Source organism: Temnothorax nylanderi, unplaced genomic scaffold, assembly GCF_030848795.1.
Source record: "Temnothorax nylanderi isolate EJ_2023f unplaced genomic scaffold, tnyl_v1.0 TNYL_tig0025_pilon, whole genome shotgun sequence".
Taxonomy (NCBI): Eukaryota; Metazoa; Arthropoda; class Insecta; order Hymenoptera; family Formicidae; genus Temnothorax; species Temnothorax nylanderi.
This window is the reverse complement of record NW_027249087.1, coordinates 849,490-873,219: the sequence shown is the minus strand read 5'-3', so window position 1 is coordinate 873,219 and position 23,730 is coordinate 849,490. Positions and strand designations below refer to the sequence as shown.

The following is a 23,730-nucleotide window of genomic DNA, read 5'->3' as shown; positions in this document are numbered from 1 at the left end:
GTGCAAATAAGAATTACGAATTAAACAATGTAATTATCTAAAAAGTCTTTGTAATTTTTGTAAGTTTTTGTAAATTAATGTAATTACTTGAAAGTTTAAGTAGGCAAAGATTTATTTAGGCACATCACGCACACATACTTACATGTTCGAGACGCTAACGAAGGATGGAAGGGCTGCTATGGATGCGTGGAGCTTTGAACGTGCCGTATTATCCTAAAAGGAAATAATTATTCAAAAGTAATTATCATGACACAAATTGATCTTGATTATAATCGTCATTAGACAGAAACTATAGATCCGCGCGCATCAAGCTGCATTAATTCTGCCTCGAACTTTTCTTACCTCTCGTTCAAAAGAACGTCTGTGACGTCATCTCCAAAGTACGTTGCCGATGCAGCTGCCTGGCGGATCGCGAATTCGCGGCCGTTTCCAGCGGCAACCACGCTTTTTACCGTAAATCATCATAAGCTCTCGTATCACGATTCGCGAATTTACGTTTTCATGCACTTTACGAGTGAGATATCCACGAAACGCGGAATTTTACCGCGATTTAGAGAGCGATTCGACAGTCGAACGACACCGCCGCGTCCGCCACCGACGCCGCCGTACCGCGCGAATGCGCGATTGCGCGCGCAGCGCGCGAAGCGACGTCACGACGTGTGACGTAGCGATGCTCGTTTCGAGAATCGCAAGCGTCGCGAGTGTCGACTGTCGAGTATCGAACGACCACGGACCAAGATGGCCGCCGCCCGGCGCACGGCGAGGGTTGACGGTCGACGCTACGCTTCTGGCTGATCGTCAAACGTGACGTGACGTGATACCGCGGGTGAATCGCGAAAATTCGACTCGCGGCTCGCGTTTCGTGATATCGCGGGCACGATGGGAATCTTCTTCGCGAAGAAAAAGCAACCGAGCCGCGTCACCGAGCAGGATAAAGCGATCCTGGTAAGTCGTCTTAACCCTTTCACCATAACGCTACTACTGAAACTGTCAAATCATTCTCTTATCGTTGGTCCCACTTAACTCAGTTCACGAATTATTATTAGTTATTTCATTTGCGATAAATTGCAAACAGAAAATTATGTTGGATATGTAGTGTAACGACAGAAGTACGTAGTGCGTATTATAACCTCCAAAAACGCATCTTTCATGTGCAGCAAGTGAAACAGACGAGAGATAAAATTAAACAGTACCAGAGGAAGATCGAGCAAAGCTTGGAGAAGGAACGATTGCTTGCGAAAGAACTTTTGAAAAATGGAAAGAAAGAGTAAGTATTTTTAATCGTCAGAAGAAAGCATTAGCTTATTGTGTATATTATATTTATTTGTATTATAAACTTAATAGTTTTTGAGAGTAACTCTCGAGAGTGATTCTCGCAAATAAACATACTCCTGAGAGTACTTAAAAGAGTATGTCCATTTGCGAGAATCACTTTCAAAAGCTACTTTCGATTTTACTCGCAGGTGGACACGCACCATTATATTGTGCATTATGTGCAAGAATTATGTGTTAAATTGTTCAGCAATTATTAGACATTTAAAAAGAATTTTGTATTTGAATAATTTCTCTTGTAATTTTTTTTTCAAAATTTTTCTAAAGATTTTTGCTTAATTTTGTAATATTGCATAATATTGTTGCTTTAAAATTGTTATATAATTTCTAATTCTTACAGTCGTGCGTTACTTTTGTTACGCAAGAAGAAATATCAAGAACAAGTTCTGTCACGTGCAGACGGCCAGCTAGAAAATCTTGAACGTGTGGCCCACGATTTGGAATTTGCTCAAGTTGAGATGAAAGTTGTTGATGGCCTAAAAGTTGGCAATACTGCATTGAAGCAATTACACGCTTTATTGTCTATCAATGAAATCGAAAAAGTTATGGACGACACGAGAGAGGGTATTGAGAAGCAAAGAGAAATAGATGAAATATTGACGTCAACACTTGCTACAGAAGAAGAATTTGACGAAAGCGAGATTGAGGCAGAATTGGATGCATTGGCGGAAGCAGATATCAACGAGAAAGCTCCCGAAATACCAAAAGACGTTTTATTACCAGATGTGCCAAAGGATTTGCCAGAGGAGGAGGAGGAGGAGGAGGAGAAGAAGAAGAAGAAACGTACGAAAGAAAAGATTCAAGAGCCGATTGCAGTAATGGGATGAAATCTTCAGGTATTGATGGACTTTTGTTAAATCAAGACTTTTTGTGCAATAAACTATGTATATATGTACAGAAAATAATATATAATAAGTATAGTTTATAAAATTTATCTAAAAATCAAAATTTTAGCCCAAAGTGTAATTACTTTTAACATCGTACTGTATATTATATAATAAAATCCATTATGCAATATTTATATGTTATCTGAATATAAAAATTCAGTGTTGGAAGACATATGGAGCAAAAATAAACACAATTTTTCTATATATTAAAGTTAATATGTGATCAAGTATAATGGATATATTTCTCCGTGGATAGATAGTACACAAGTTTTTCTGTTTCAACAATTTCTTTATTAAAATATAATCTGTGAAACTTTACAATATAAATGGTTACTGATTTGATTTAACAGTAATTATAAGATATAATTAATAACCATATAAGAAACAGTAAAGTATTCTTGAATATTATATTAATTCAAATGACAATACACACACATTGATGAGAACTTTTTTTTCCGTTCCTGGTTATATTTATTTTATCTTGTTGACCACGTCAGTGTTTTATGTTCCTGTTTTCTACTCGACAATGTATATAGACATTTTAAAATATTTAATTAAATAGTGATAATTAAAGTATAAAGCTCTTTCTTTCTTTTTATTTTATTTTTTATTTTATTTTAATATTTTTATCCGTAAACTTAAAACAAATTATTGTGTATTTTTTGTTATAAAAACAGTAACGTGGATTCAAACAAGAACAAGTTTAGAAATTAATATATAACCGCATATATAGATTACAAGAGTAATCTATATTAAGATAATCTGTTAATTACCGTTGTACATTAGCATAATACTCAACATTATGCATTATGATGATCTCAACGTTACATGATGGCGCAAGCTCCTACGCCCTGACCTTATATATTATTGGCAATTTGCATAATTAGATCAACGATTCTTTTTAACCAGAAATAAGAGCCGTGTAACATGCTAACGAGTGTGACCAATTAAAAAATTTATTTTGTAATCTAATATACATGATATTATAATATCTTCACGAACCATAATGCATTATAATATTTGACAAATTATGAACTCTACAAAAAGAAATAGCATTGGTCTATCTTTAGTAAAGTATACTATTTTTATGTGTGAATTTTAACACAGCGCGGATATATATATGTATTTATCTTACGTCGAGCTTTAATAATTTCGTGATAAGAACAAGATCTACAAGCATATACTGTTTGTCAGGTAATCACCTATCGGCGCTCAGATATATATATTTTTGATCAATATATCGTGATTTTTTTTAACTGAACCATTTTAACCAGAAGATAAGGCATCGTTCGCTTACAAGGTCACTGTACGCTCCTTCCTAATGGCAGTGTGAGCATAAGGTATCTTGACCAGACTTGCAAATATTTGCGACTGTTCAAAATTTTCCGCTCGCTTTTGTTAGTGTGTCGAAAGATATCTAGAGGAATGGTAAATAATGCGTGTTATGTAAAATCGCGGAATACTTTGCAATGCTCTATGAATTTAATATTTCGAACTTACAATGACATTTACAATAAACAACAAAGAAGTTTACTTTTATACGTTAAACTGATAATTTTTGCCTTCTATATTTTATGTATTTGCTTTAGCAATTTAACTGGTTTTCCGCAAAATCTTATTATACATATCAAATTACAATGATAATAATGTTGCGATCGTATACCTGTAGATGTTATTCGACTTAACATACACACACACACACATATCTATATTTTTACTTATAATATCTTAAAATAAATATCTTGATAAATATTAAATTTATAGATATCTATAAAACTATTCAAATACTTTATATTATGATAAAAATTGAAGTTTATAATGCAAGTATGTGCGTATTGACAATATCAATTTTATTTCGTTTCAAATTCAGATGCGTTGTTATTGATATCGTGTACGCATATGATTATACCCACGAGGAATATTGATACTTCGCTACATTCTGTATTGCGCGTTTATACACAACAACTTTATTAAAATGCACTCAACAGCGTATATCCTCCGAGGCGTGGAAGTTTTGTTAAAATAGAAGATATTCTTCGTATCCATATCGATTACCATTTACTTGAGAACAGTCTTAAAAAGACGAGACGGTAACACATCTTAATTTTTCTTATAAACGCCGTGGCGCCTAGTTGACATCCGCGAAAACAAACTTCTGTCGTTAGCATCGAATAATATACTGATTTACAAGTCTAATCGTCTAAAAAAGAAATTGCCCGACGGCTTAATTTAATTAATACTTGATCCTATTTGCAATACGTATAAGTCGAAGATTGCTCGCGGAGAAATGATCAACTTGTACGTATTGCCAGCTATATCAGGAAATACGGAAACCTGCGGGTATTTAAATGACGTCTATACGGATGAACGGTTCCGCATTTAAAACCGGGTGGCCTTGAAGAATGAATAAGACCAAGGGAAAGGGTGGGAGGGGAGGGGACACATCGAGAACGATGGCCATATGCACAAGTTGCTTGGCAAACGGTGTTCTTGTTTTTTTTTTCCTCTCGATGCTTACGAATATTTTACAATCAATAATACATCAATCGGCGTAAATATGATGTTCGATAAATGATCCAGTTAGTAGTCACTAATTAATCATTTATTGAACACGTGAGATTTTTTAAAAGCTCCTAAGTGTTTTTCAGTCATAATTATTTGAGTTATTTGCATTTAAATAATGTAATTTCTTTGACATTGTATGCTTAATGCAACTTTGCAATATCTTGTAATAAATTCTTAAAAATGAGAATTTAATTCGTACAGATAAAACGAGAGGAGTACTGATATAAGATCTCAAGTGCTTCTTGACTGAAAATACATTCTTTTTATAATTTTTTTATCTTTTCTTATCGAATAGTGTGTCAGATGACTAATATAAATGCAATTCGTATGCAAATATAGAAACCCAATGTCTTTTAACTCTTTTACATATTAATCAGACCGTAATTTCCAGAATTGTATGTGATGTCATTCCCCGAAGATATTCTGTCTTCTCTCTCTCTCTCTCTCTCCCTCTCCCTCTCTCCCTCTCTCTGAAACCACTTGGTAAAAATACTTGAGTTAATCAGTAATATCAATAGACAAGTAATTTTATATTGTTCAAAAAAACAGATTATAAAAGAAGGATTATAATATCAAGTATTTGCCGATTGAAGTATTTTGTAAGTTTTATCGTTAAGATACTATCATTGATATAATTTAAGATAACTTTCTTTTTAATTGATGAATCTATTCTCTAAACAAATTTCCTACACATTTTTTCTTTGAGAGATAGAAAGAATAGATTATTCTTTTAGCATTTTATTTATTCACTCCTACTTTGTACTGTTATATCAATTTCTGTCCTTTTTTTCACAAATTTAGTATAAATATGGAAAACCACAAGCATAGTAATACTTATAATGTTGCAAAAGCTTATATTAATAGAAAAATATTATCATAAAAATACTTATAATTATACTAATTATTAGCATAAAAATGTATATATTTATAATTATATTTATAATACTATTTTTATGTTAGATGTTATAATGCCATAATAAAGAATGAGCATATATGAAATCACTTCATTCTTTATTTAAAATTGTTGACAAAATTACGTTATGCAACATAGTCTTTTGAAAATTTTTCTTCCAGAATCATTGATTCTTTTTTAAAAGTATTATGTTAACTTGATTGGTCTACGAAATGTTTTTGAAGTAACCACTAATTGACTAATTTAACTGTTACCTTGATTTCACGATTGCAACCGAAATATGATGTGCGTTATCGCTTATCTGGATGTCCAGTGGAATTACCCCTTTAGGCAAAAGTCTAGATTGTTCCATGAACCTCGAACCTATTATTCTCATTTTGTTTCCGCAATGAGCGATAGAGACATCAGATAAAAGTATCCGATATCTAAAATCGGACACCGTATTCGTAAATAGATTACAGCTGGTTTTTTCGGAAACTCACCTGTTGCAGTTTCGATCGTTACACGTTTTTTTTTTTTTCATTTTTAATGAGAAAATGCACTCGCTATAACCACATAGATATTTTAAAACTGCATTACAATAAGTTGTTTTTACTTCTCCTTTGTTTTATTATCAATTAAGTTTAATTAATATTTAATACTGATTATTTTTTCTCTTTACCGAAATACGTCTTTGCAAATACATTTATTTGCTTTTGTTACTAAAAAGTTTATTTTAACTGCGCGTGGTTAGCTAAAGCGAAGAATTGTATATAAAAATTCACGCGAATAATATTTATTAGGCTACAAAGATCCAGTCCTATAAATGTAAGATCCAAACTGTAAATGGCATATTCTCTAATTGATTACATGTATATCAGATCGGTTCTAATTAACTTATTATTATTGTTTATTTTTTAAATTGCTGTATTCAGATAATTGTCAATATTTATACTAGTTCTTGTCTTTTATGTACACACATGTAATGTGTGTGAAACAAAAGTAAAGACAAAGATGTTATAGAATGTAGAAGATTAAGATGATTGTAAAGATAAAGTTTAATGCTGAAAAGAATTGTAATCGTGTAAATGTCTGGACGATTTACAATGCTTTGATACACTTCATGGAAAATGTGAGTGCTATAACTCTGCTATTATTTCAAATTTCGCCTTAATATCTTTAAACAATAAATCTTAAAATGTTAAACTTGAAAATATGCATTAAAAAAATTAATTCTTTTTTTATTCCTGTATAGTTTCTTTCTTAAGAGGATTACTATTATTAAAATATTCATACAAATTCAGATATATACAAATTTATTTTGACAACATTACAATCTATAAATAAAATTGTACACATGTATAAATCTGCATATCATTGAAAACTAAAATAAACGCTAGTACAGAATTGTACTTCAAAATGATTTAAATACCTACGCCTATATAAATTTGTAGATGGGATTTTTATTTCATTTTTTAACCATTTATGAATTTGTTAGTGGATTAAATATTTCCATTGATTGTCAAAACACAATCTCACATTTATGTGGCACACCATGTCGATGAATCAACATTGTTAGAACTACCATCACATAGAAGCACATTTAAGTAAAGCACACAGACAGTGCCAGATAGAGAAATATTACACAATATATAAATAGATCTTTCGAGAGTGGATCTCGACGTGAGTGCATTAATTATACCATTGTTCCGAATAAGATGTTCTCAATTGCGGCGCGATCCCAGCAATTGGTTGGTCTGAGATGCTGCCAATCCTCATTATCGAATTGCTGCTATTAATTTCCCACTACGCTGCACGTCACCATCGAATAGCTTGTAAATCAACATTCTGAAAATTCCCCGGGCGGATTTTTCCACGATTTTGGCGCAAATAAAATAATAAGCTAGAATCTCGTTTTCTATTCTTGGTAAATTAACACGGTGACGCGTTTCAATTAAAGGTGAACAAGGAAAATTATATCGATTGAACATGAATGATTTCTGCAGATGAGGATAAACTCTTTTTTCTAAAAAGTATATTAATTAATAAATATATCACACAAGAAATCCAGCTATATTAATGTATATAATCATTTTATATGTTCTAACAAAGATTCACTGCAGAGAAAGAGGTAATGTTTTTCAAATTAAGAAAAAGATAAGAAAGAAAGTTTGAAGGAAAATGTCGACGAATCATTCTTCAGTTTATCAACTGCATACAAAATTAATTTATTAATTCCATTTATTGGCAAAATATATTTTTATATTTCTATATATTTTGTGCTGTCTCTAATTTTTTTTAATATTTTAATTATATTTATATATAATTTAAATTTGTATATTTCTCTCTCTAGTTATCTAAAGAAAGAATTTATTTTGTGAATTTATATTGAAACGTTTAAAGTAAAAGAGACTGCTCAATGTAAGATCGCTTGTGAGAAATTTGAGAAACACTGCTGGAAAACACGCCTGACATCAATGATATACCTGCGTTTGACTCCCGTAGTAACTGACAGCGTGGGTCAGAGTTAGACAGACCCACGAGAACGGCTGTCGCGTCAGTCTGCGCTGAGTCTTCGTCGTGGGAGTTGCGCTCTCTTGGTGCGTCATCAGGGCAGCTGTTAGGGCGCACAGAAGAGCAGCGAGAACCGGCCAATCGGAGACTCAATGTGTTAAATTAGTGCGTGCAGAAAGTTTTCGAATCTTCCAACATCCAACAGTCTAATATAGACCGCGAAAATTAGTTCAGGTAAGAGATATTTCTTTCTCATTTGTTAGTGATTCTGAAAAGAAATTATAGTTTTATAATTCTTATCTGTATATGTATACACATATATACACATTTTCTGAACGATTATTAAAATATAATTTCTTACTGATAAGTAATATTTACAAGAAAATGTTAAAGAATAGAAACTCATCGCTTATCTTTTAAATTTTCTTCTGTACAATCGAAATTTTTGAGTTTGTCGTCTATTGGAAAAATTTTAATTGCAGAAGCGATTGAGTTAACAATAGTATAATTACGCTAACTTAAAGAAACTACGTATAAAACAGAGAAGGAAGCGAAGTGGTAACAGAAAATATATTGTAATATAATTAAAGAATTTGTACGTTACCATTCTTATAATATCATTTTTACCCTTTTTTGAGACCATACTTATACATATGACAACAATGAGAGATTATATATTGCTCATTAAAAATGAAAAATTATACATAAGTTTCATAATTGTTCATTCGTTAAGTAAACATCAATTAAAAAATTAAAATATGTGCAATTTTTTTACCTTGGAGAACTATACGTGATATCATGATATCGTGAAAAATTTTTCAGATTTATATTGTGTATGGTTATCATATTAATATGTCGTTATAAAAATTGTCGTTATAAACATATACTTATTAACCACATGGGATATACAGAATTGGAAAGTTCTTATTCTTTTTTAAATATTTTTTACAAAAATAAAAGTAATTTATCTAAATATATAATAAATATCTTTGTATTTATAAATCGCGTATACTTCGAATTTACTTCTTACGTGTTTGTCTTTTTAATTTCATACATAGTTAAATACTATAAAAATATTATTGCTAAAATGTGTTGTTGCATAGTAATAGAATCTTTATAAAAAATTAAGTATGCTTTTAGTAATTTAATTAGAATTATTTCTGTTTCTCTGGTTCAATTTCTCACTTGCAAATGAGCTTCTTCAACTTGTTAATTGAGTAATCACGCAAAAATTTATTTTGCGTTTATTAATGTAGAATATCTGGTTGTTTTCAATTCGTTACAAAACATTGTTAGACAGACATTGAAACGACGTCGCATAACAGATGTGCCTTAAAATTTAAAAGACGGATTCGTTCAAGAAGAACGTGTTTGTCATCTCCTTATCATGCTCCTTATGCTCCGCAGGTGCAACAGCGTGAATTATGAACGTATATATCATTTCAAGTATACATGTGAGAAATATCTGCGTATATTTCATATCAGTTGGTAAAGTTTAACACTGCATTTATTCTCGCGTAGCATTACTAATGTATCGCAGTACGTAGATATTTTGATATCTGCAAATATTTCTTTTTGCTGTACACGGATATTGTTTGCTTAATGCTATGATAATTCTACTTATATAAAGTAAATATAATTTGCGCGAGTGATTCTTGAATGACTATATTGTATTTTATAAAACTGCAAACAGAGTTTTAAGATATGACTAAATAAATAGACTTCCGATCCTTAGCACTGATATTTTAGAAAATCTTCTTTCTTTATACGCTTCTATCTTGTTTCGCGATTCAGTCTGCAATTTTTCTTGAAAGGTACGAATAATTTCACAAGAGAATAACTGAAAAGATTTGCAACTATGACATAAATGTTTATGTTGAGTCTATGAAAGCGCGATAACGCGCGCTATATCAGTGACGCGGTATATCATAAATGTATTATTGCATCTCCTCTTCGTCGAATTTTTGCAGTCGTGATCAGCTTTCGTGCGTTGTTCACACGTAGCAACGTGATAAAAACTCCTTACAGCGTGATAACGTGAGCGCCACCGAAGAATATTTTTATCGTTATTCTTCAGTGCCTCGAGAAAAAAATACGTTTTAAATTTTATTTGCTAAAACAACACGTCTCTATATATAGGTAATTCAGTAATATCCAATTAATCAAATTGAAAAATTTTTTGTATACGTAATAAATCTTTTAAAAAAAATTATAAATATATAAAATATATAGTAATTAAAAGAAGTTAGCAGGTACTCGTTGTGCCTAATATTTTATACCCAAATAATTTTGAAGAAATGAAACTATCAGCTATATCTCATCTGGTAATCTTTCTTTTTCTACCCATAAATTTCTCCAATCTTTATAGCAATATTTTATGGCAAAAATAACAAACGCGGTTTCTCGCACGCGCAAAATAGAAAGAGGCAGAAAAATGGGAACCACATAGATCACATTTCGGATTCGGAGAAATTATGCGAATACAGACACGAGACGCAATAGAAAATAAAGCCGTTCCCGCGGATATTTTTCACCTGTTTTCCCGCGTACAGCCGTGTGCGTAAAGTCGACCATTTACTTATCTACTAGCTACCGTGTGCGAGGTGCGAAACCGGGTTAAGGTTAAACCATGTAAGCGACGGGTACCATATGTAACTATCACACCGCCGTCGGGCCGTCGCGTCGTGCAAGTCATTGACGTAAGAGTCGTGATCGTTTTCTGGCCGTTTCACGGGGGTTCGACATAAATGCGAGACCCCGACGCACGCACGTGTAAATATAGACGAGATCTGTCACGCACGCGTGCGGTCTAGGGAGACCGTTCGATAAAATGCAAAATGCACGAAAGCACAGGCGGATCGATCCACCAACGGCCGGGAAGTACGTACAACTGTACGTTCAGCTGACTTCTTCGGCACGGCAAAAAGTGAAAAGTGTATCAACGAATGTATCTTTTAGATGGTCATCGATGCACTCGTTTTTAAGTAAAATAGCTCGCGTTGGCGCGCAACAGTTACCGCTGGAATTTGACAGCATTAACGACGATCAATATTACATCATCACTATTGATATCAATCACTATTGACATAGCATTATTGATCTATTGATACTACTTATTAACAATTTAAAATTCTATATTGTACTTCTAGCTCTTGTTTGATTCTTACTATATATATAGCTACTCCGAATTTAATATATCATTTTGACTGTTCGATCCAGTCTCAAAGCTCCATATTATTCTTTGCTTCTCTTATATCTACTATTTTTTCTTTTACATCACTTTCTCATCATTTTACATTTGCATGACCATGCAAAGAGTGGGAATGACCATATAAAGAACACGAAGGCTTAAGTGTAAAATTTTTTATTACTATTATAAAATGTAGAAGAAATGGGCTGTATTATCATATAGAAATGAATATGGTTGCATGCTATAAATAATTAGATATGCGCTATCATGCATCATTGATTTATCACACTTATTTACGTTGTTCTAAACGCGTCGTACGTAATTTGCTAATGCGGAAAGACATGTGAGATATCATTTTAGTAATAAATAAGTATTTCCTTTCTTCTGTGCAGTTTCAAGATATTTATAGAAATATTCGCAAACAAATGATAAACAAACGGCAAAGAAAGGATGAGCTATTTATGCCTAATCAACATTCAAGCAATGCTATATCAATTTTTTAATGATATGCGATATTATTGCAAGTCAGATAACAGATAATGCAATACTGCACATTTATTAACACACGAAAGGAAATTAGATTAGAAAAGAATTGCATTTATTTTAAATATTATTGCATGTACATCTCATCACTAACATTTCACGGAGAACGTATTAATCAATATTCTTTTGACAAGTTTTATTAAGATAATATCAGTTTAAATAGCGAACTACGTTACAACAGACGCATTATCAGTTTAAATAACGGACTACGTCACAACAGACGCACTAAAATTTTTTATAATCAGTTAAAACTAAAAATAACAAGAATTTCGTGGAAATAATGATTTTTTCGAAATTTTTATTGGATTAACGTGTAATTTTTCGTGTACTCAATTTCATTCGTTTTATTCGATGCGTTGTAATATTTTTCATGTTTAAACACTCGATTTTATCGACACGATAATTTTATTGCGATGTATGCCAACGCAAATTTACGAACGTTTATCAGTAATTACGGTACAATAATGTTATTTGCTATCTTCTTTTAGACGCCATTTTTACGACTACCAGTATGTCAAGAAATGAACTTGTAAAAGAATAAAATATCAACCGCATTGTCAGCGAACTTACGTCGCGTCAGCTTTAAACTCTCGGATTGAATAAACGACACTTCATAAAACCGAGAACGCGATAAGATCCATCTTAATTTATATCAATATACTTAAGCAGTATCTTCGTAATTGGATTTATTCGTTACGTCAACAGACATTGCATAATTCTTATTGAATATAATTGATGAAATTGATGAAATTGATTTTTTTTAATATTTAAATTCAATATCGTGCATGTGAAATGTTTCTTTTAATATACAATATAAAGTATACTCATTGAAATATTGCACAATTAATCGTTCGATTAATTGTTTTTCCTGTTCTGAAAGGAAAAGTTTTATCAACTGGTTTACGATAAAAATAGCAGTATGTAACTGAGATGATGTGCGACAGAAGATCTATCTGCTCGTTACGTGTCGATTTCTTCTGTGAAAACGTATTTTTGGACCTATGTCTGTATATCAAAGAAGAAAAGATTAAAAACAATTTTAATCACATATCAAATATTCCAAAGATAGCATAGTGGAAGAAGTAAAAAATCGATGTAAATTAGTACAATTCGATATTAATGAAATATACCTACATATGTGTTCCTTTTTAATTCAATAACTACTAGATACGTAACATCGTTCGTTCTTAGAAGCAATTTCTACGTTTACAGTGAATCGAATGACGATTAGTGTGTTATATTAATATCGCAATATTGCGATCGAGTTATTATTAAGCATGGATCGACGAATGCCTGTTTTAACAATATCTTCCAAACAACAATTTCTAATTTATTATTCCTCAGCTTTTTAAGCTCTTAAGGACGTTCTCCGGTCCTTATACTAGAGAAAATCGATTTTCTTAGGATTTTCTTGAAACTGTGAATATACGTTAATTTAAGTGTGCTTTATGCGTGGTATAAATTTCAGTACCTCTTCGGTATAAAAAATAAAGATACTGAGCCTCAAAGTTTAAAAAAAAAAATTTAATTTTAATTTTTTTTTAGTTTTGGCATTTTTTCCTTATAGAACTCGACGAGAGGAGCAACTTTGGTCCTCTTGGCCAACCTCGTATCTCTTGCCGTTTGGCCTGGAAAACCTTTTTATTAGTAAAAGTTGAAACTTTGAGGCTCAGTATCTTTATTTTTTATACCGGAAGAGGTACTGAAATTTATACCACGCATAAAGCACACCTAAATTAACGTATATTCACAGTTTCAAGAAAATCCTAAGAAAATCGATTTTCTCTAGTATAAGGACCGGAGAACGTCCTTAATATTAAATATCAAAGCAATTAGGCCTCAAATTAAAAATATCTGAGAAACGATTTTATTATCTGCTTATGTTTTCGTAATTTCTACAATTCTTTAATTCCCTCAAGAGTCTTTTGTTTTCACCTTCTTTTAACTCAATAATTATTAATGCAGCAAAATATTCTTGGTTTCATTACCCGTGTACATTATTAAATACTCCTTAATGGCCTTGAATTTGTCTGCATACCCTAACTATAAAGTATGATATATTATATGGTTAAAAATCGATACGCTTGGAAGGAATAAAAATCGCCGACAAGATATATGATGCACACGCAACTTTCGTTCGATAAAAAGGCAACACAATCAAGCTTACACAATCGTGAACTCCTTTTTACTGCGACGCAACCTCTGATGGCACATGATCTCTGTCCATAGCTTATGGCGGCTTAAACAAAATATGGCACATCTACATCAGAACAGCTTGTGTTTAACCAATATCCTGCACTTCATTGAACGTAGTCTAGCCTCTTGAAGAGGTTCGTAGTACAAGCTACGTCCTTGGATGTCGCTTCTCGGGTATGTATGTAAATTGGAATTAATTTCGCGGCCGCGTCATTGCGTTGGTTTGTGCACGCATACGGAGTCTGTTCGACGCGTGTATATCTTCGTTGATATAACATATATAAACGCATGCAAAAAGAAGCGCATATCATCGTTGCCGAGACGATTTTACGGCGTCCCCTCACGTGTTTAGGTGAGCTTGGATGCTGATCGTGCAGCGATAACGTTTCAAAAATAAGACTTTATCTTTACGATTTCGGTGACGCGCTCGGAAACGGATCGTATAATCGTACGTCGCGTCGCTCGGAATTGAACGATCTCTCTCTATTATATTCGTGTCGCCTTATATACGCCGACCCGCGACGCGATATGTTAGTCGTCAGGAAAATTTGCTAGTCGAAGGACAACGTCTATATTATTGGGCATACCAGCACTTTGGATATCCAAACATCATGGACGAGTCCAGCGGTAAAATAATTACCGTATGTTATATTAACTAAACTTGCGTTGTGTTTTTAAGACTGGCAACTCTCAAGTGCGGTAAAAGAAAAAAATCCGAACACACTTTTTCTTCATTTCAAGGAACGACATTGAATCACGTTATTATTATGTTCTTTGTTAAATAAGTCACGCGATGGATAATAACGTTGTATTAATTTACATGTGTTTAAGCTTGAAAATTACACTATCCCATTATCGGAATTCATTAGGTATAGTTCTTACGATATTAATATTAATGTCATTAATGTGAATTAAAATGTATTAAAGTGGAATTAGTTGTGCCGTTATGGTAATAATTATGGACGCAATATCTGCTATAGTACACACCATAATTATATTGTTTTTCAGAGCATGTCGTTTTAGAAATAGGCTTTCGCGTTTTACTTCCGCGACGTAAAAACGGAATGAGCACATTTAATAATTATACCATATAACGATGTTATTGTTATTGAATTTACGATTATAACAATAACGATTTAATGCTTAAGTATGGATGTGACGAGTATTGATCGTCTCGTAATGTCGACATGGCTTATCTTCGCGTTATAATCGTTTGCACGTAGCCTACTTTGTAGATAATCGAAGAATATTTATAGCTGCTCAACCAATGAATTATGTAAGAACGATAAGTTCAGTTGATGAATTAAATTCTTAAATAATTTATTAATTCGACGATGGATTCGAATGCAATTACATATTAGCATCTACCATTTGTGCAATCGTACTTGAGTATACTATCGTGACATTGTAAGAGTGCCGATGAGCATAGGAATTTTTAACGATAAAACAATCGGAATTATCGAGATCCTGGAATTATTAAAGATCACGTCGCGCTGAGATAAAGTCCTCCCGGTTTTTTTTCCCCAAATAAAATGCTCACGCACTTTTAATTTATCGTTATCATCATCAGTTATATTTTATTTATAAGGAGAAAGTTTAACTCTTTCAACTTTCTTGTGTTGAGCAACTCAGTTGCATTGAGTTTAATCTTTCTATATGGATTCAAGTTAACTAAATTTTAATTATGCCACGCATTTCGTCTTTTACTAACTGCGTGAATATCCTTATTGCGTATTACATGTCAGGAGGTAGTAATAAAACGGTAAATGTCTACAAGACGAAAATATATCAGGGTGCGCCCGCTTGCTAATTTTACTCGAGAGCATTATTTATTGCCCACCTAATTCTTGACGTCACTGCTTGTCGCCCTTCTTGATGTTCACAAAGGGTGGATGAGTAATGGAGTTTTGTACGAGTAACCTACTTTCGAAAGTAGCATGTCTTGTGTCAAGATGCTCTCAAACAAACGCTCTTTTTGCTTTCGTCAATATTATTAGGAAATACCATCTTAATAAAATCGCAATTTGCGTCAAATGAACTCGCTACGATCCGTCTTCCGAGGAAAAAGAGCGTACGGAAATTTTTCGAGCAGGAAACTTTTTCTCGTTATTCTGCGAAATACGTCCCATCGATTACCGTTACTATTAAACTATCAACTATTCGGAAATCTCTTTAATCTAAAATAATCTTTTTGCTTTCTATATAACTTTATATAACTCATTAAACAAAGAATATATTAGAGAAAATGTATTAGTATTAGATACAATAAAATCGAGCTAAATAATGTTTTAATTTAGTTTCGCTTTACCGTTAGAGTCTTATTAGAGGAATTACTAATCGGATTTGTACGCATTAATAACTGTTTGACAATGGTACATACTTATAGATTAAACTCTAATTCTGTACGGTCTGGCAATTGGAACGCAATTGTTCTGTTAAGTATTACGTACGTACTATTACATTTTTTAATAGCAGCAGTAAAATCATATTGTCATATTTGTGACAGCTGTTATACTAATATCATTCATATTAAGCGAAATGATCCCCAGCTTTATATTCACGAATGTCATTCCCTACAAATCAAGTGATTGATAGCGACGTGCGTTTGTCTGGCGATCTATTTATAACATCGCCAAATCAAGCAGGGTATTCTGTTCGATATCACAACAGGCCGCAAGCCTGTTCACGTTACCGTTAACATATACATACATACGCATACCATTCTCTCAAAAATATCCATCCTTTCCTTATGAGAGATCCGCACGCAAAGTGTCGTCGAAGAGAATCTTTTTTATATTACCATTGCGCTGAAGATGACCACAAAAAATGGTCGAAACGTTTGCGAATTTTTTATGTATTGACGGTTAAAAGAATATATACAATTTTGCGCCCTATTTACCGCGCCGGCTCTTATTGCCTCTTTCCCTTTACTTGATTTAATCACGAGAGCCTTATATATTTTAATCTTTTTTATGTTCGATCTGTCGGTGTGCATTACTCAAATTTTTCAGAAAAGCATATTCCATGTTTCAGCTATGTCTCTGGAGGAATCACGGAGATCGCAACGTCCGTACCGATACGGGATGGTCCTGCTATGCGTCGGGGCTCTCATCAACTGGTTGGGTTTAGCGGAGAACTATGTTGAACCGGTGCGTTATGTCGGTGTTGCCTGCATAGTCGCCGGGGCTCTCCTCATTTGCGCCGCGATGTGCTGCTGGCTGCACGCACCGCCAACTAGGACGAGCACGCACACGCAACATACGAACCATCCGATCACGGCACAGGTAATTCACGAACAATGTGTCAACCTGGCGAATTTATTTACTCCGTCGTACAAATCCTCAGTTCGAGACAAACTCGGAAGAGAGCCACGTCGAGGAAGGAATTAGAGCTATGATTCATATACATTAACGCAAATCTACATTTACCGGTTTTCCGACATAATTAATCATTTCTCTTTTTTTTTAAATCTGCCTTCATTAATCATCGCACGTGAAGTTTTGTATACGCTTCTATAACGCGGCCAATAATTATTATTAGCTCCTTATATATTCTGCGAATGTTACGACATAATCCCAAATTGAATAAATACGCCAAGTAATATCGTGAAGCCGTGAAGTCATCATATCGTTTTGTTTTTCAGTTCTACTACTTACGTCAGTATTTTTAATTAAATTTAGAAAAATTACAAAATATGTAACAATAAATTGCATTTCAAATATTCTAAACGTCTTTTCAAACTACTTCTTAAAATAATAAATTAATTATATCCGAGTATTATCTTTTTATTTACGTAATATATCTGATCCGTTGAAAAAAGAATTAAATTAGATTCAAAATTTATCTTTAAAGCTCTAAAACTTAATCTAATATATTTCTTCCATATAAATGATACTTTGTTTGTTATTAATTGTTCTTTATCAGTTATTCTTTCACTAATTGTATTAATTTTATTCTCAATGCAAATATTTCACTTCAGTAAGATATTTCCTCGCATTTAGACTAACTAATTTCGCTACAGGTTCTAATATCGCCGGTATTGAGAGTGATGATAAATATTTATCATATATGATCTCTTTAGACTCCATCCAAAAAGATGCAGGTCGTCGGCGCGGTTGAAGGCCCCTGAGATTAAAACGTTTTTAGATCGATCCGGGTCAACCCCCTATTATAGACCACAAGGAACGCGTATTATCTATAGATATACCCTAGCCTAGCAGTAAGCCGCAATTACCAACGACGGTGGACAGAATAAGAAGAAGCTTAATAATATACTCACGATCTATAGCTCATGCTTCTTTTTTTCCTCTTCGAACGGAGCCTATAGAGAGAGCGAGAAATACGACAAAAGGGAGATAAAAAGATAAAGAGAGTACACTTTCATATATATCAGATAATATACATTGCGAGGTTCATAAATCTTTAAAACGTTTAATAAACACGCCCCGTGTTCGTCACACGTTTCCATGTTGGCAAACATGCGCCTGTTGTTTGCAGACATCGTAAAAATTCCAAGCGACAGAAATCCTCTGATCGCGAGGTACTAACAATAAAACTCGCATCACCCGTGGAACAGCGCGAAGTCACGATTGCATCACCTTGCTATCATTTCCTCCTTTCGATTTCAAATGACGGAAATATTACGAACGATTCCACGATGCCTTCGATTTTCCTCGAAACCGGTAATATATCCTCCTTGTAAGAGGTCAGCATTATTGTTAGTATATACATAAATACTATTGGTGTAAATGATTCATACTCTCTCTCTCTCTCTCTCTGTTCCTTTCGCGGTATCTGTCCAACTCATCGTCGCTATGTCTGATCAGCATTACTATTATTAGATATTAATTTCAACATATATTGTAAGAGAGATTTCGAAAGTGTATTGTTCAATTCATTAGCATGAATTTTACGCGATAATAATATTTAATATCTATAATTTTGACAGTAACTGATGATTATTTAACGAGATTTAATTAGGATTATATTGCAAATTTTTCTCTACTTTATTACGAAATATATATTTCGTTTATCTTTTTCCGCCTTCTTGTCTTTTTAGCCAATACTATTTTAAATCAGTTTGCCGCAAGGCATTTTTCCCCGTGGAATTATCAACGAATATTCTCTATGTAAAATAAACGGCCTGTCCATTTTCAAATGTTTGCCTGTCCGTTCTTTATGCTTCGTTACATTGTATATGCAAAAAAGATATAGTGCACATCGACAAAGGAGGTCGTGACAGTCTGTAATGTCGATTGCTGCTATAAGGATATTCACCCGGAAACATGTGTGTACCAATCTATATTTATCATCACTTATCCTTGGGCATATTTACCATTACCTTATAGATCAAAATTCTTAAATCGACAATCTGAAATAAATTTTATATCGAAGCGACGTAGGATCACGAGAAATATTCGCTGTCTTCCTACTAACAATTATGCGACTTCAACTTAAGTCCTACATATGTTTACTTGTCGCTTACATGCATTGTTAAGGAACATATGACACATCGAATTATATATAATGTCTTGGCTTTACCCACGGCGTTATCACGCAATTCCCTATCTATTTTTATAAATCTGGGTGTTTCCAAAGTCAAGAAATATAAGTGTCACTTAATTATCAGAAATCCTGTTAAATCATGCATAATTAATTTTTTCGTCGAAACTTGATAACCTTTGAGTTAGCGACTTATCGCGGCATAGCTTCTAAAGAAGGAAGTCAGAGTGTACGACACTTGAGAGAGAGAGAAATTCTTTAAATAAATTTTACCACTGAAAAACTCGTCGCGTGATTGATGTGACATTGCAATTTCCGCGTAATTTTCTAATCTTTCAACGATCAGCGACGTCAATGCATTCGAGAATTCTTCGTATAAGTTCGGAAGTTATAAACTTGTATCAATTGCTTGACGCAGTTCAATTGCGAGTCAATTGACCCTTGGATAAATATTTACAACAAAAATTAATTTTGTTCATTAGACCTCTTACGTGACAGAGATGCTGCAATGATTTCAATTATATTACATGATCTAACATCACATTTCTCTCGCGACCCAATTATCATGACTCGACTCGTATGTGTACGTCGAGGCGACATGTAGCATCAGCAAAGGGACATCATTTTCATGTCCGATCAAATATAAACAGCGTGGAATGTTGTTTCCTCGAAATCGTCGAGGTCATGCTCGTGCCTACTCAGCGGCGATAAGCCGCTCGAGCGCGTTTCAGCAGGAAAGAATTTCGTGCAGCCGCGAAGAGAGGAGACCCTCGGGGTCGCAGCCGTTCACCTCGCCGTTTCCATTTAGGCTCATTATGCAATTTTCCAGCGAAGCTTTTTTTTACCGCCGCAAATAGCCACGGCTATTCTCGTCGGCCGCACACGCGCTCGCGTCTCGTACGTCACCCTATATGTATCTCGCGTGCGCCCTTTCGCGACTTACATTCAGCCGGCCACAATGCTTTCCGAAGAATACCGAGAGAGCTAGGTACGTAGATATCTATAGACGACCTACGACGAATATAGCGCGATGTGCACTTCCGGGTGAATATCCTTATAACGCGCACGTAGAATATCGCGGGAAATGCGAGGCCGGCACGTCGCGATCTGGATACTTTAAATAGACCTCGGCGACGATATATTTCCATGATGATTAACTATGCAACGTATTCTTTCTCGCAGACGTACGTTCGCTATTATTGGGGAATTTGAATTGAATGTCATAATTGCGTAGAACTTCACAAGAAAGTCATACATTAAAATTAAATTAAATAATCCTAAGAAATCTTAAAAACGCAATAACAATACCTACAGAAACTCTTGCATACTGGTCACTTTATAAAAGTTCCGAAGTTACACTACAAAGTATTATATGTACAAGTTATGTCATCGCGCGCTGAAGTTCTTAAATTACAAGAAAGCTGCAATTTCATTGAGCCTCGAAGTAGCGATCCTCAAAGAAATTTTAAAAGACAATTAATAAGACGCAACGAATCTTTCTGAAAAATCAAACAGCAAGCGATCCAAACAAAATAACTGACATAAATTCTTAAAGTTATAGATAAGAAAGATTCAAATACGAAAGTAGGCAATGAAACTATGTACAATCCCGCAAAGTTATGCAATTGAATTCTATGATACGCTGAAGCTAACTCAACCGATCGCCTTCTTTTAAAGATCGACGACCCGATCCACGTGATTTCCATCGAGGAACCGCCTGGCGTGTCGAGGCAGAAGCCGCCGGATTACGAGGCGGTGACGGACGCGCCACCGAGCTATGATGACGCTATTAAGCTAAATCCTAGTCAATTAATCAGGTTGAGCAATGGCAGCACGCCGCCGTTATCCTCAGGACAAGTTATCCCGACAACCATCAGTATTGTCTCTCCAACGCTAACACCGCTAACACCGCCACCGCCATACGCGAGGTAAGGATATTCATAAATCCCTGAGCGATGCATCCACGCCTTGAAATGGATAACTAATGTCATCTCCCAGAGAGACAGCTATTACGTATTTTTACTTAAAATAAATCTTTTCTTCTAAATCAATAAAATTGATTATTCTTATTTCAAGACACAAGAACCTTGTGTTATATTTAATTTTTATTTTGTAATGATGTCACGATATTGATTATAATAGTGTTTCTCGATTTCAATTGTATGTAATAGTAAAATCGTGAAATTAAATGCGGCAGAGTGTTTCTAAATCTGTAAAAAGAGCTAGCCATTCGAACGAGTTTTTCTTTGTTTCAGGTGAGATTGTAGCGCTGAAAAAAGAGACCAATGAATACGCAGGTCTGCGACGTGGATTGGAGAATCGACATATACCGTTGTCAATTGCAAAGATGAGCGATCACGTCTGTGGACTGCGAATAATACGATCGTACGACAATTCCGTTGTTTGCTCTTGTCGTTACGAGATGCGTGAACGTATACGTAGAGCTGCGCAAGATATCAGGGAGAGGAAGTTGAACCATTCAAAGATTGCTCAACGTTTCCACGAGCAAGAATCGAAAGAGGATCTCTTCGTGACGTCTTAGATATCGACTGCTTAGATTATTATCTATTAGCTGCGAACCGTTGGCACCGACATCGTTTTACCGCTTAGAACGATTAACTCTTCCTAGCTTTATGACGTTACGTTACTGTAACTCCAGGAAGAAACAGAAAGCCATTGAACGAATTGAGTTCGTTTTGATCACGGCGATATTCGAGTTTATTTAACGCGGCCTAAAGATTTGCGGTTACTCTCGAATTATATCACGATAGCTTTGCTTTGTTGAAAGTCGGATGGATCTCTCATGGAATCACGCGCATCTGAGAAAAAATAGAAATACACAATGGTGATACGTAACGACGTACTGACTCACAATGAATAATTGCAAACGTACAGGTCTATACATATCGTACTTCATTCATTTTCAATGCAATCCGATGATCGTCTCAACGAGACTCCATCTGCGATGAATTATGTCATAGCGACCGCGATTTCTATCAACTTTGCGCTATTGCTTGGCCGTTCTGTAATCGCGAGAATGAGGTAACGACTTTTGACAGTCAGACGTTTCGTTCAACTCGCGGTCGGCTGTTCATTTAATTTAACGATTCGAGCCGCGCCTAATTGATGCCGATCTGCAGAAACGGTGGTCTTTTAAAAATTAATTGACGGAGCAAACACACGTATTTTTTAGAATATGCATTTTTAATTCATCTCATTATGATCGCGCGTTATTTGAAAAGTGACGTGGACAAAGTTACAGGGATCACGCTAAAATACGTAAATCGTATCGATTTATCCCCCATATAATATAATATTTAAAATCCGTCGTGTTCCAATATTTGACCCACGTCACTTTCGAAATAAGCAGCTCAACTATTCATCAAGTCCACGTGACTTTTTATACGCGATGGGAAATGCTCGCGACAGATTTTCTCACTCTGGGACATTGTTGGGATCGCGACGCGCGTTCGAAGAGGATCGTCTCCCACGATGATCCGGCGAGGAATCACAGTAATAGAGCATTTAGCGCGTTGCGAGCTCAGCTGCGCGTAACTTACTGAAGAATTATCTTCTGCCATATCATTTCAGTGTCTGTCTCTTTAAATACGCACACACACGCGCACAGCACACTCATGCGAAAGCCATTCGCACGTCCATTTTATTGTGATATATACTATTATACATATATACGTGTAGATATTATGAAGCAACACTGTCGAATGCAATGGCGATGCTTGTAAAATAAGACTTTTTTATATCGAAAGTGCAAAATACAAAATACGAGATTTTTCTACGGCAAATTTCTTCCTATTGTTCTCTTGTGTCCTCCTTTTACCATTATTGTTTCCTGCTAAATATCATATCGTATAGAAGATCGCGTATTATTTATCTATCTTACATACATTACCTTGCATTTAATATAATATCAATGTAAAAATATATATTTATAAAGTTTTGATAGAGCTATTGCCGGTTTTAAATTAGTTCTCCTTTTTTCTTATCATATAAATCACGTAACATTTTGCCTCTTATCAAATAAGTATTAAGAATGAACACGAATGAACATTAAAAGCGTATTTCGTACGATATGGAAGGAGAAATGATTA

General features: G+C 34.3%; 2 protein-coding genes across 2 annotated transcripts; both read left to right on the top strand.

Moving 5' to 3' along the window:
- The first annotated feature begins 724 nt into the window (after positions 1-724).
- Positions 725-2,349, top strand: Vps20 (vacuolar protein sorting 20). Its single transcript, XM_071701367.1, has 3 exons — positions 725-945; positions 1,158-1,267; positions 1,673-2,349. Exons 1-3 carry the CDS (start codon positions 880-882, stop codon positions 2,157-2,159), a joined length of 663 nt encoding a protein of 220 aa, XP_071557468.1. The 5' UTR covers positions 725-879; the 3' UTR covers positions 2,160-2,349.
- Positions 2,350-14,587: 12,238 nt separating this feature from the next.
- LOC139769882 (uncharacterized) lies at positions 14,588-23,424 on the top strand. The gene is made up of 4 exons (XM_071701368.1): positions 14,588-14,746; positions 17,153-17,403; positions 21,299-21,549; positions 21,877-23,424. The coding sequence occupies exons 1-4, from the start codon at positions 14,731-14,733 to the stop codon at positions 21,878-21,880; spliced, it is 522 nt and encodes a 173-aa protein (XP_071557469.1). The 5' UTR covers positions 14,588-14,730; the 3' UTR covers positions 21,881-23,424.
- The last annotated feature ends 306 nt before the right edge of the window (positions 23,425-23,730 follow it).

What these genes read in the sequence shown, in the direction of transcription:
- Vps20 (XM_071701367.1), top strand. Translation starts at nt 880, where the DNA reads ATGGGAATCTTCTTCGCGAAGAAAAAGCAACCGAGCCGCGTCACCGAG. An exon ending in AGCAGGATAAAGCGATCCTG is followed by an intron (nt 946 to 1,157) that starts GTAAGTCGTCTT and finishes TTTCATGTGCAG; the next exon opens with CAAGTGAAACAGACGAGAGA. An exon ending in TTGAAAAATGGAAAGAAAGA is followed by an intron (nt 1,268 to 1,672) that starts GTAAGTATTTTT and finishes TAATTCTTACAG; the next exon opens with TCGTGCGTTACTTTTGTTAC.
- LOC139769882 (XM_071701368.1), top strand. An exon ending in ACCATCCGATCACGGCACAG is followed by an intron (nt 17,404 to 21,298) that starts GTAATTCACGAA and finishes CTTCTTTTAAAG; the next exon opens with ATCGACGACCCGATCCACGT.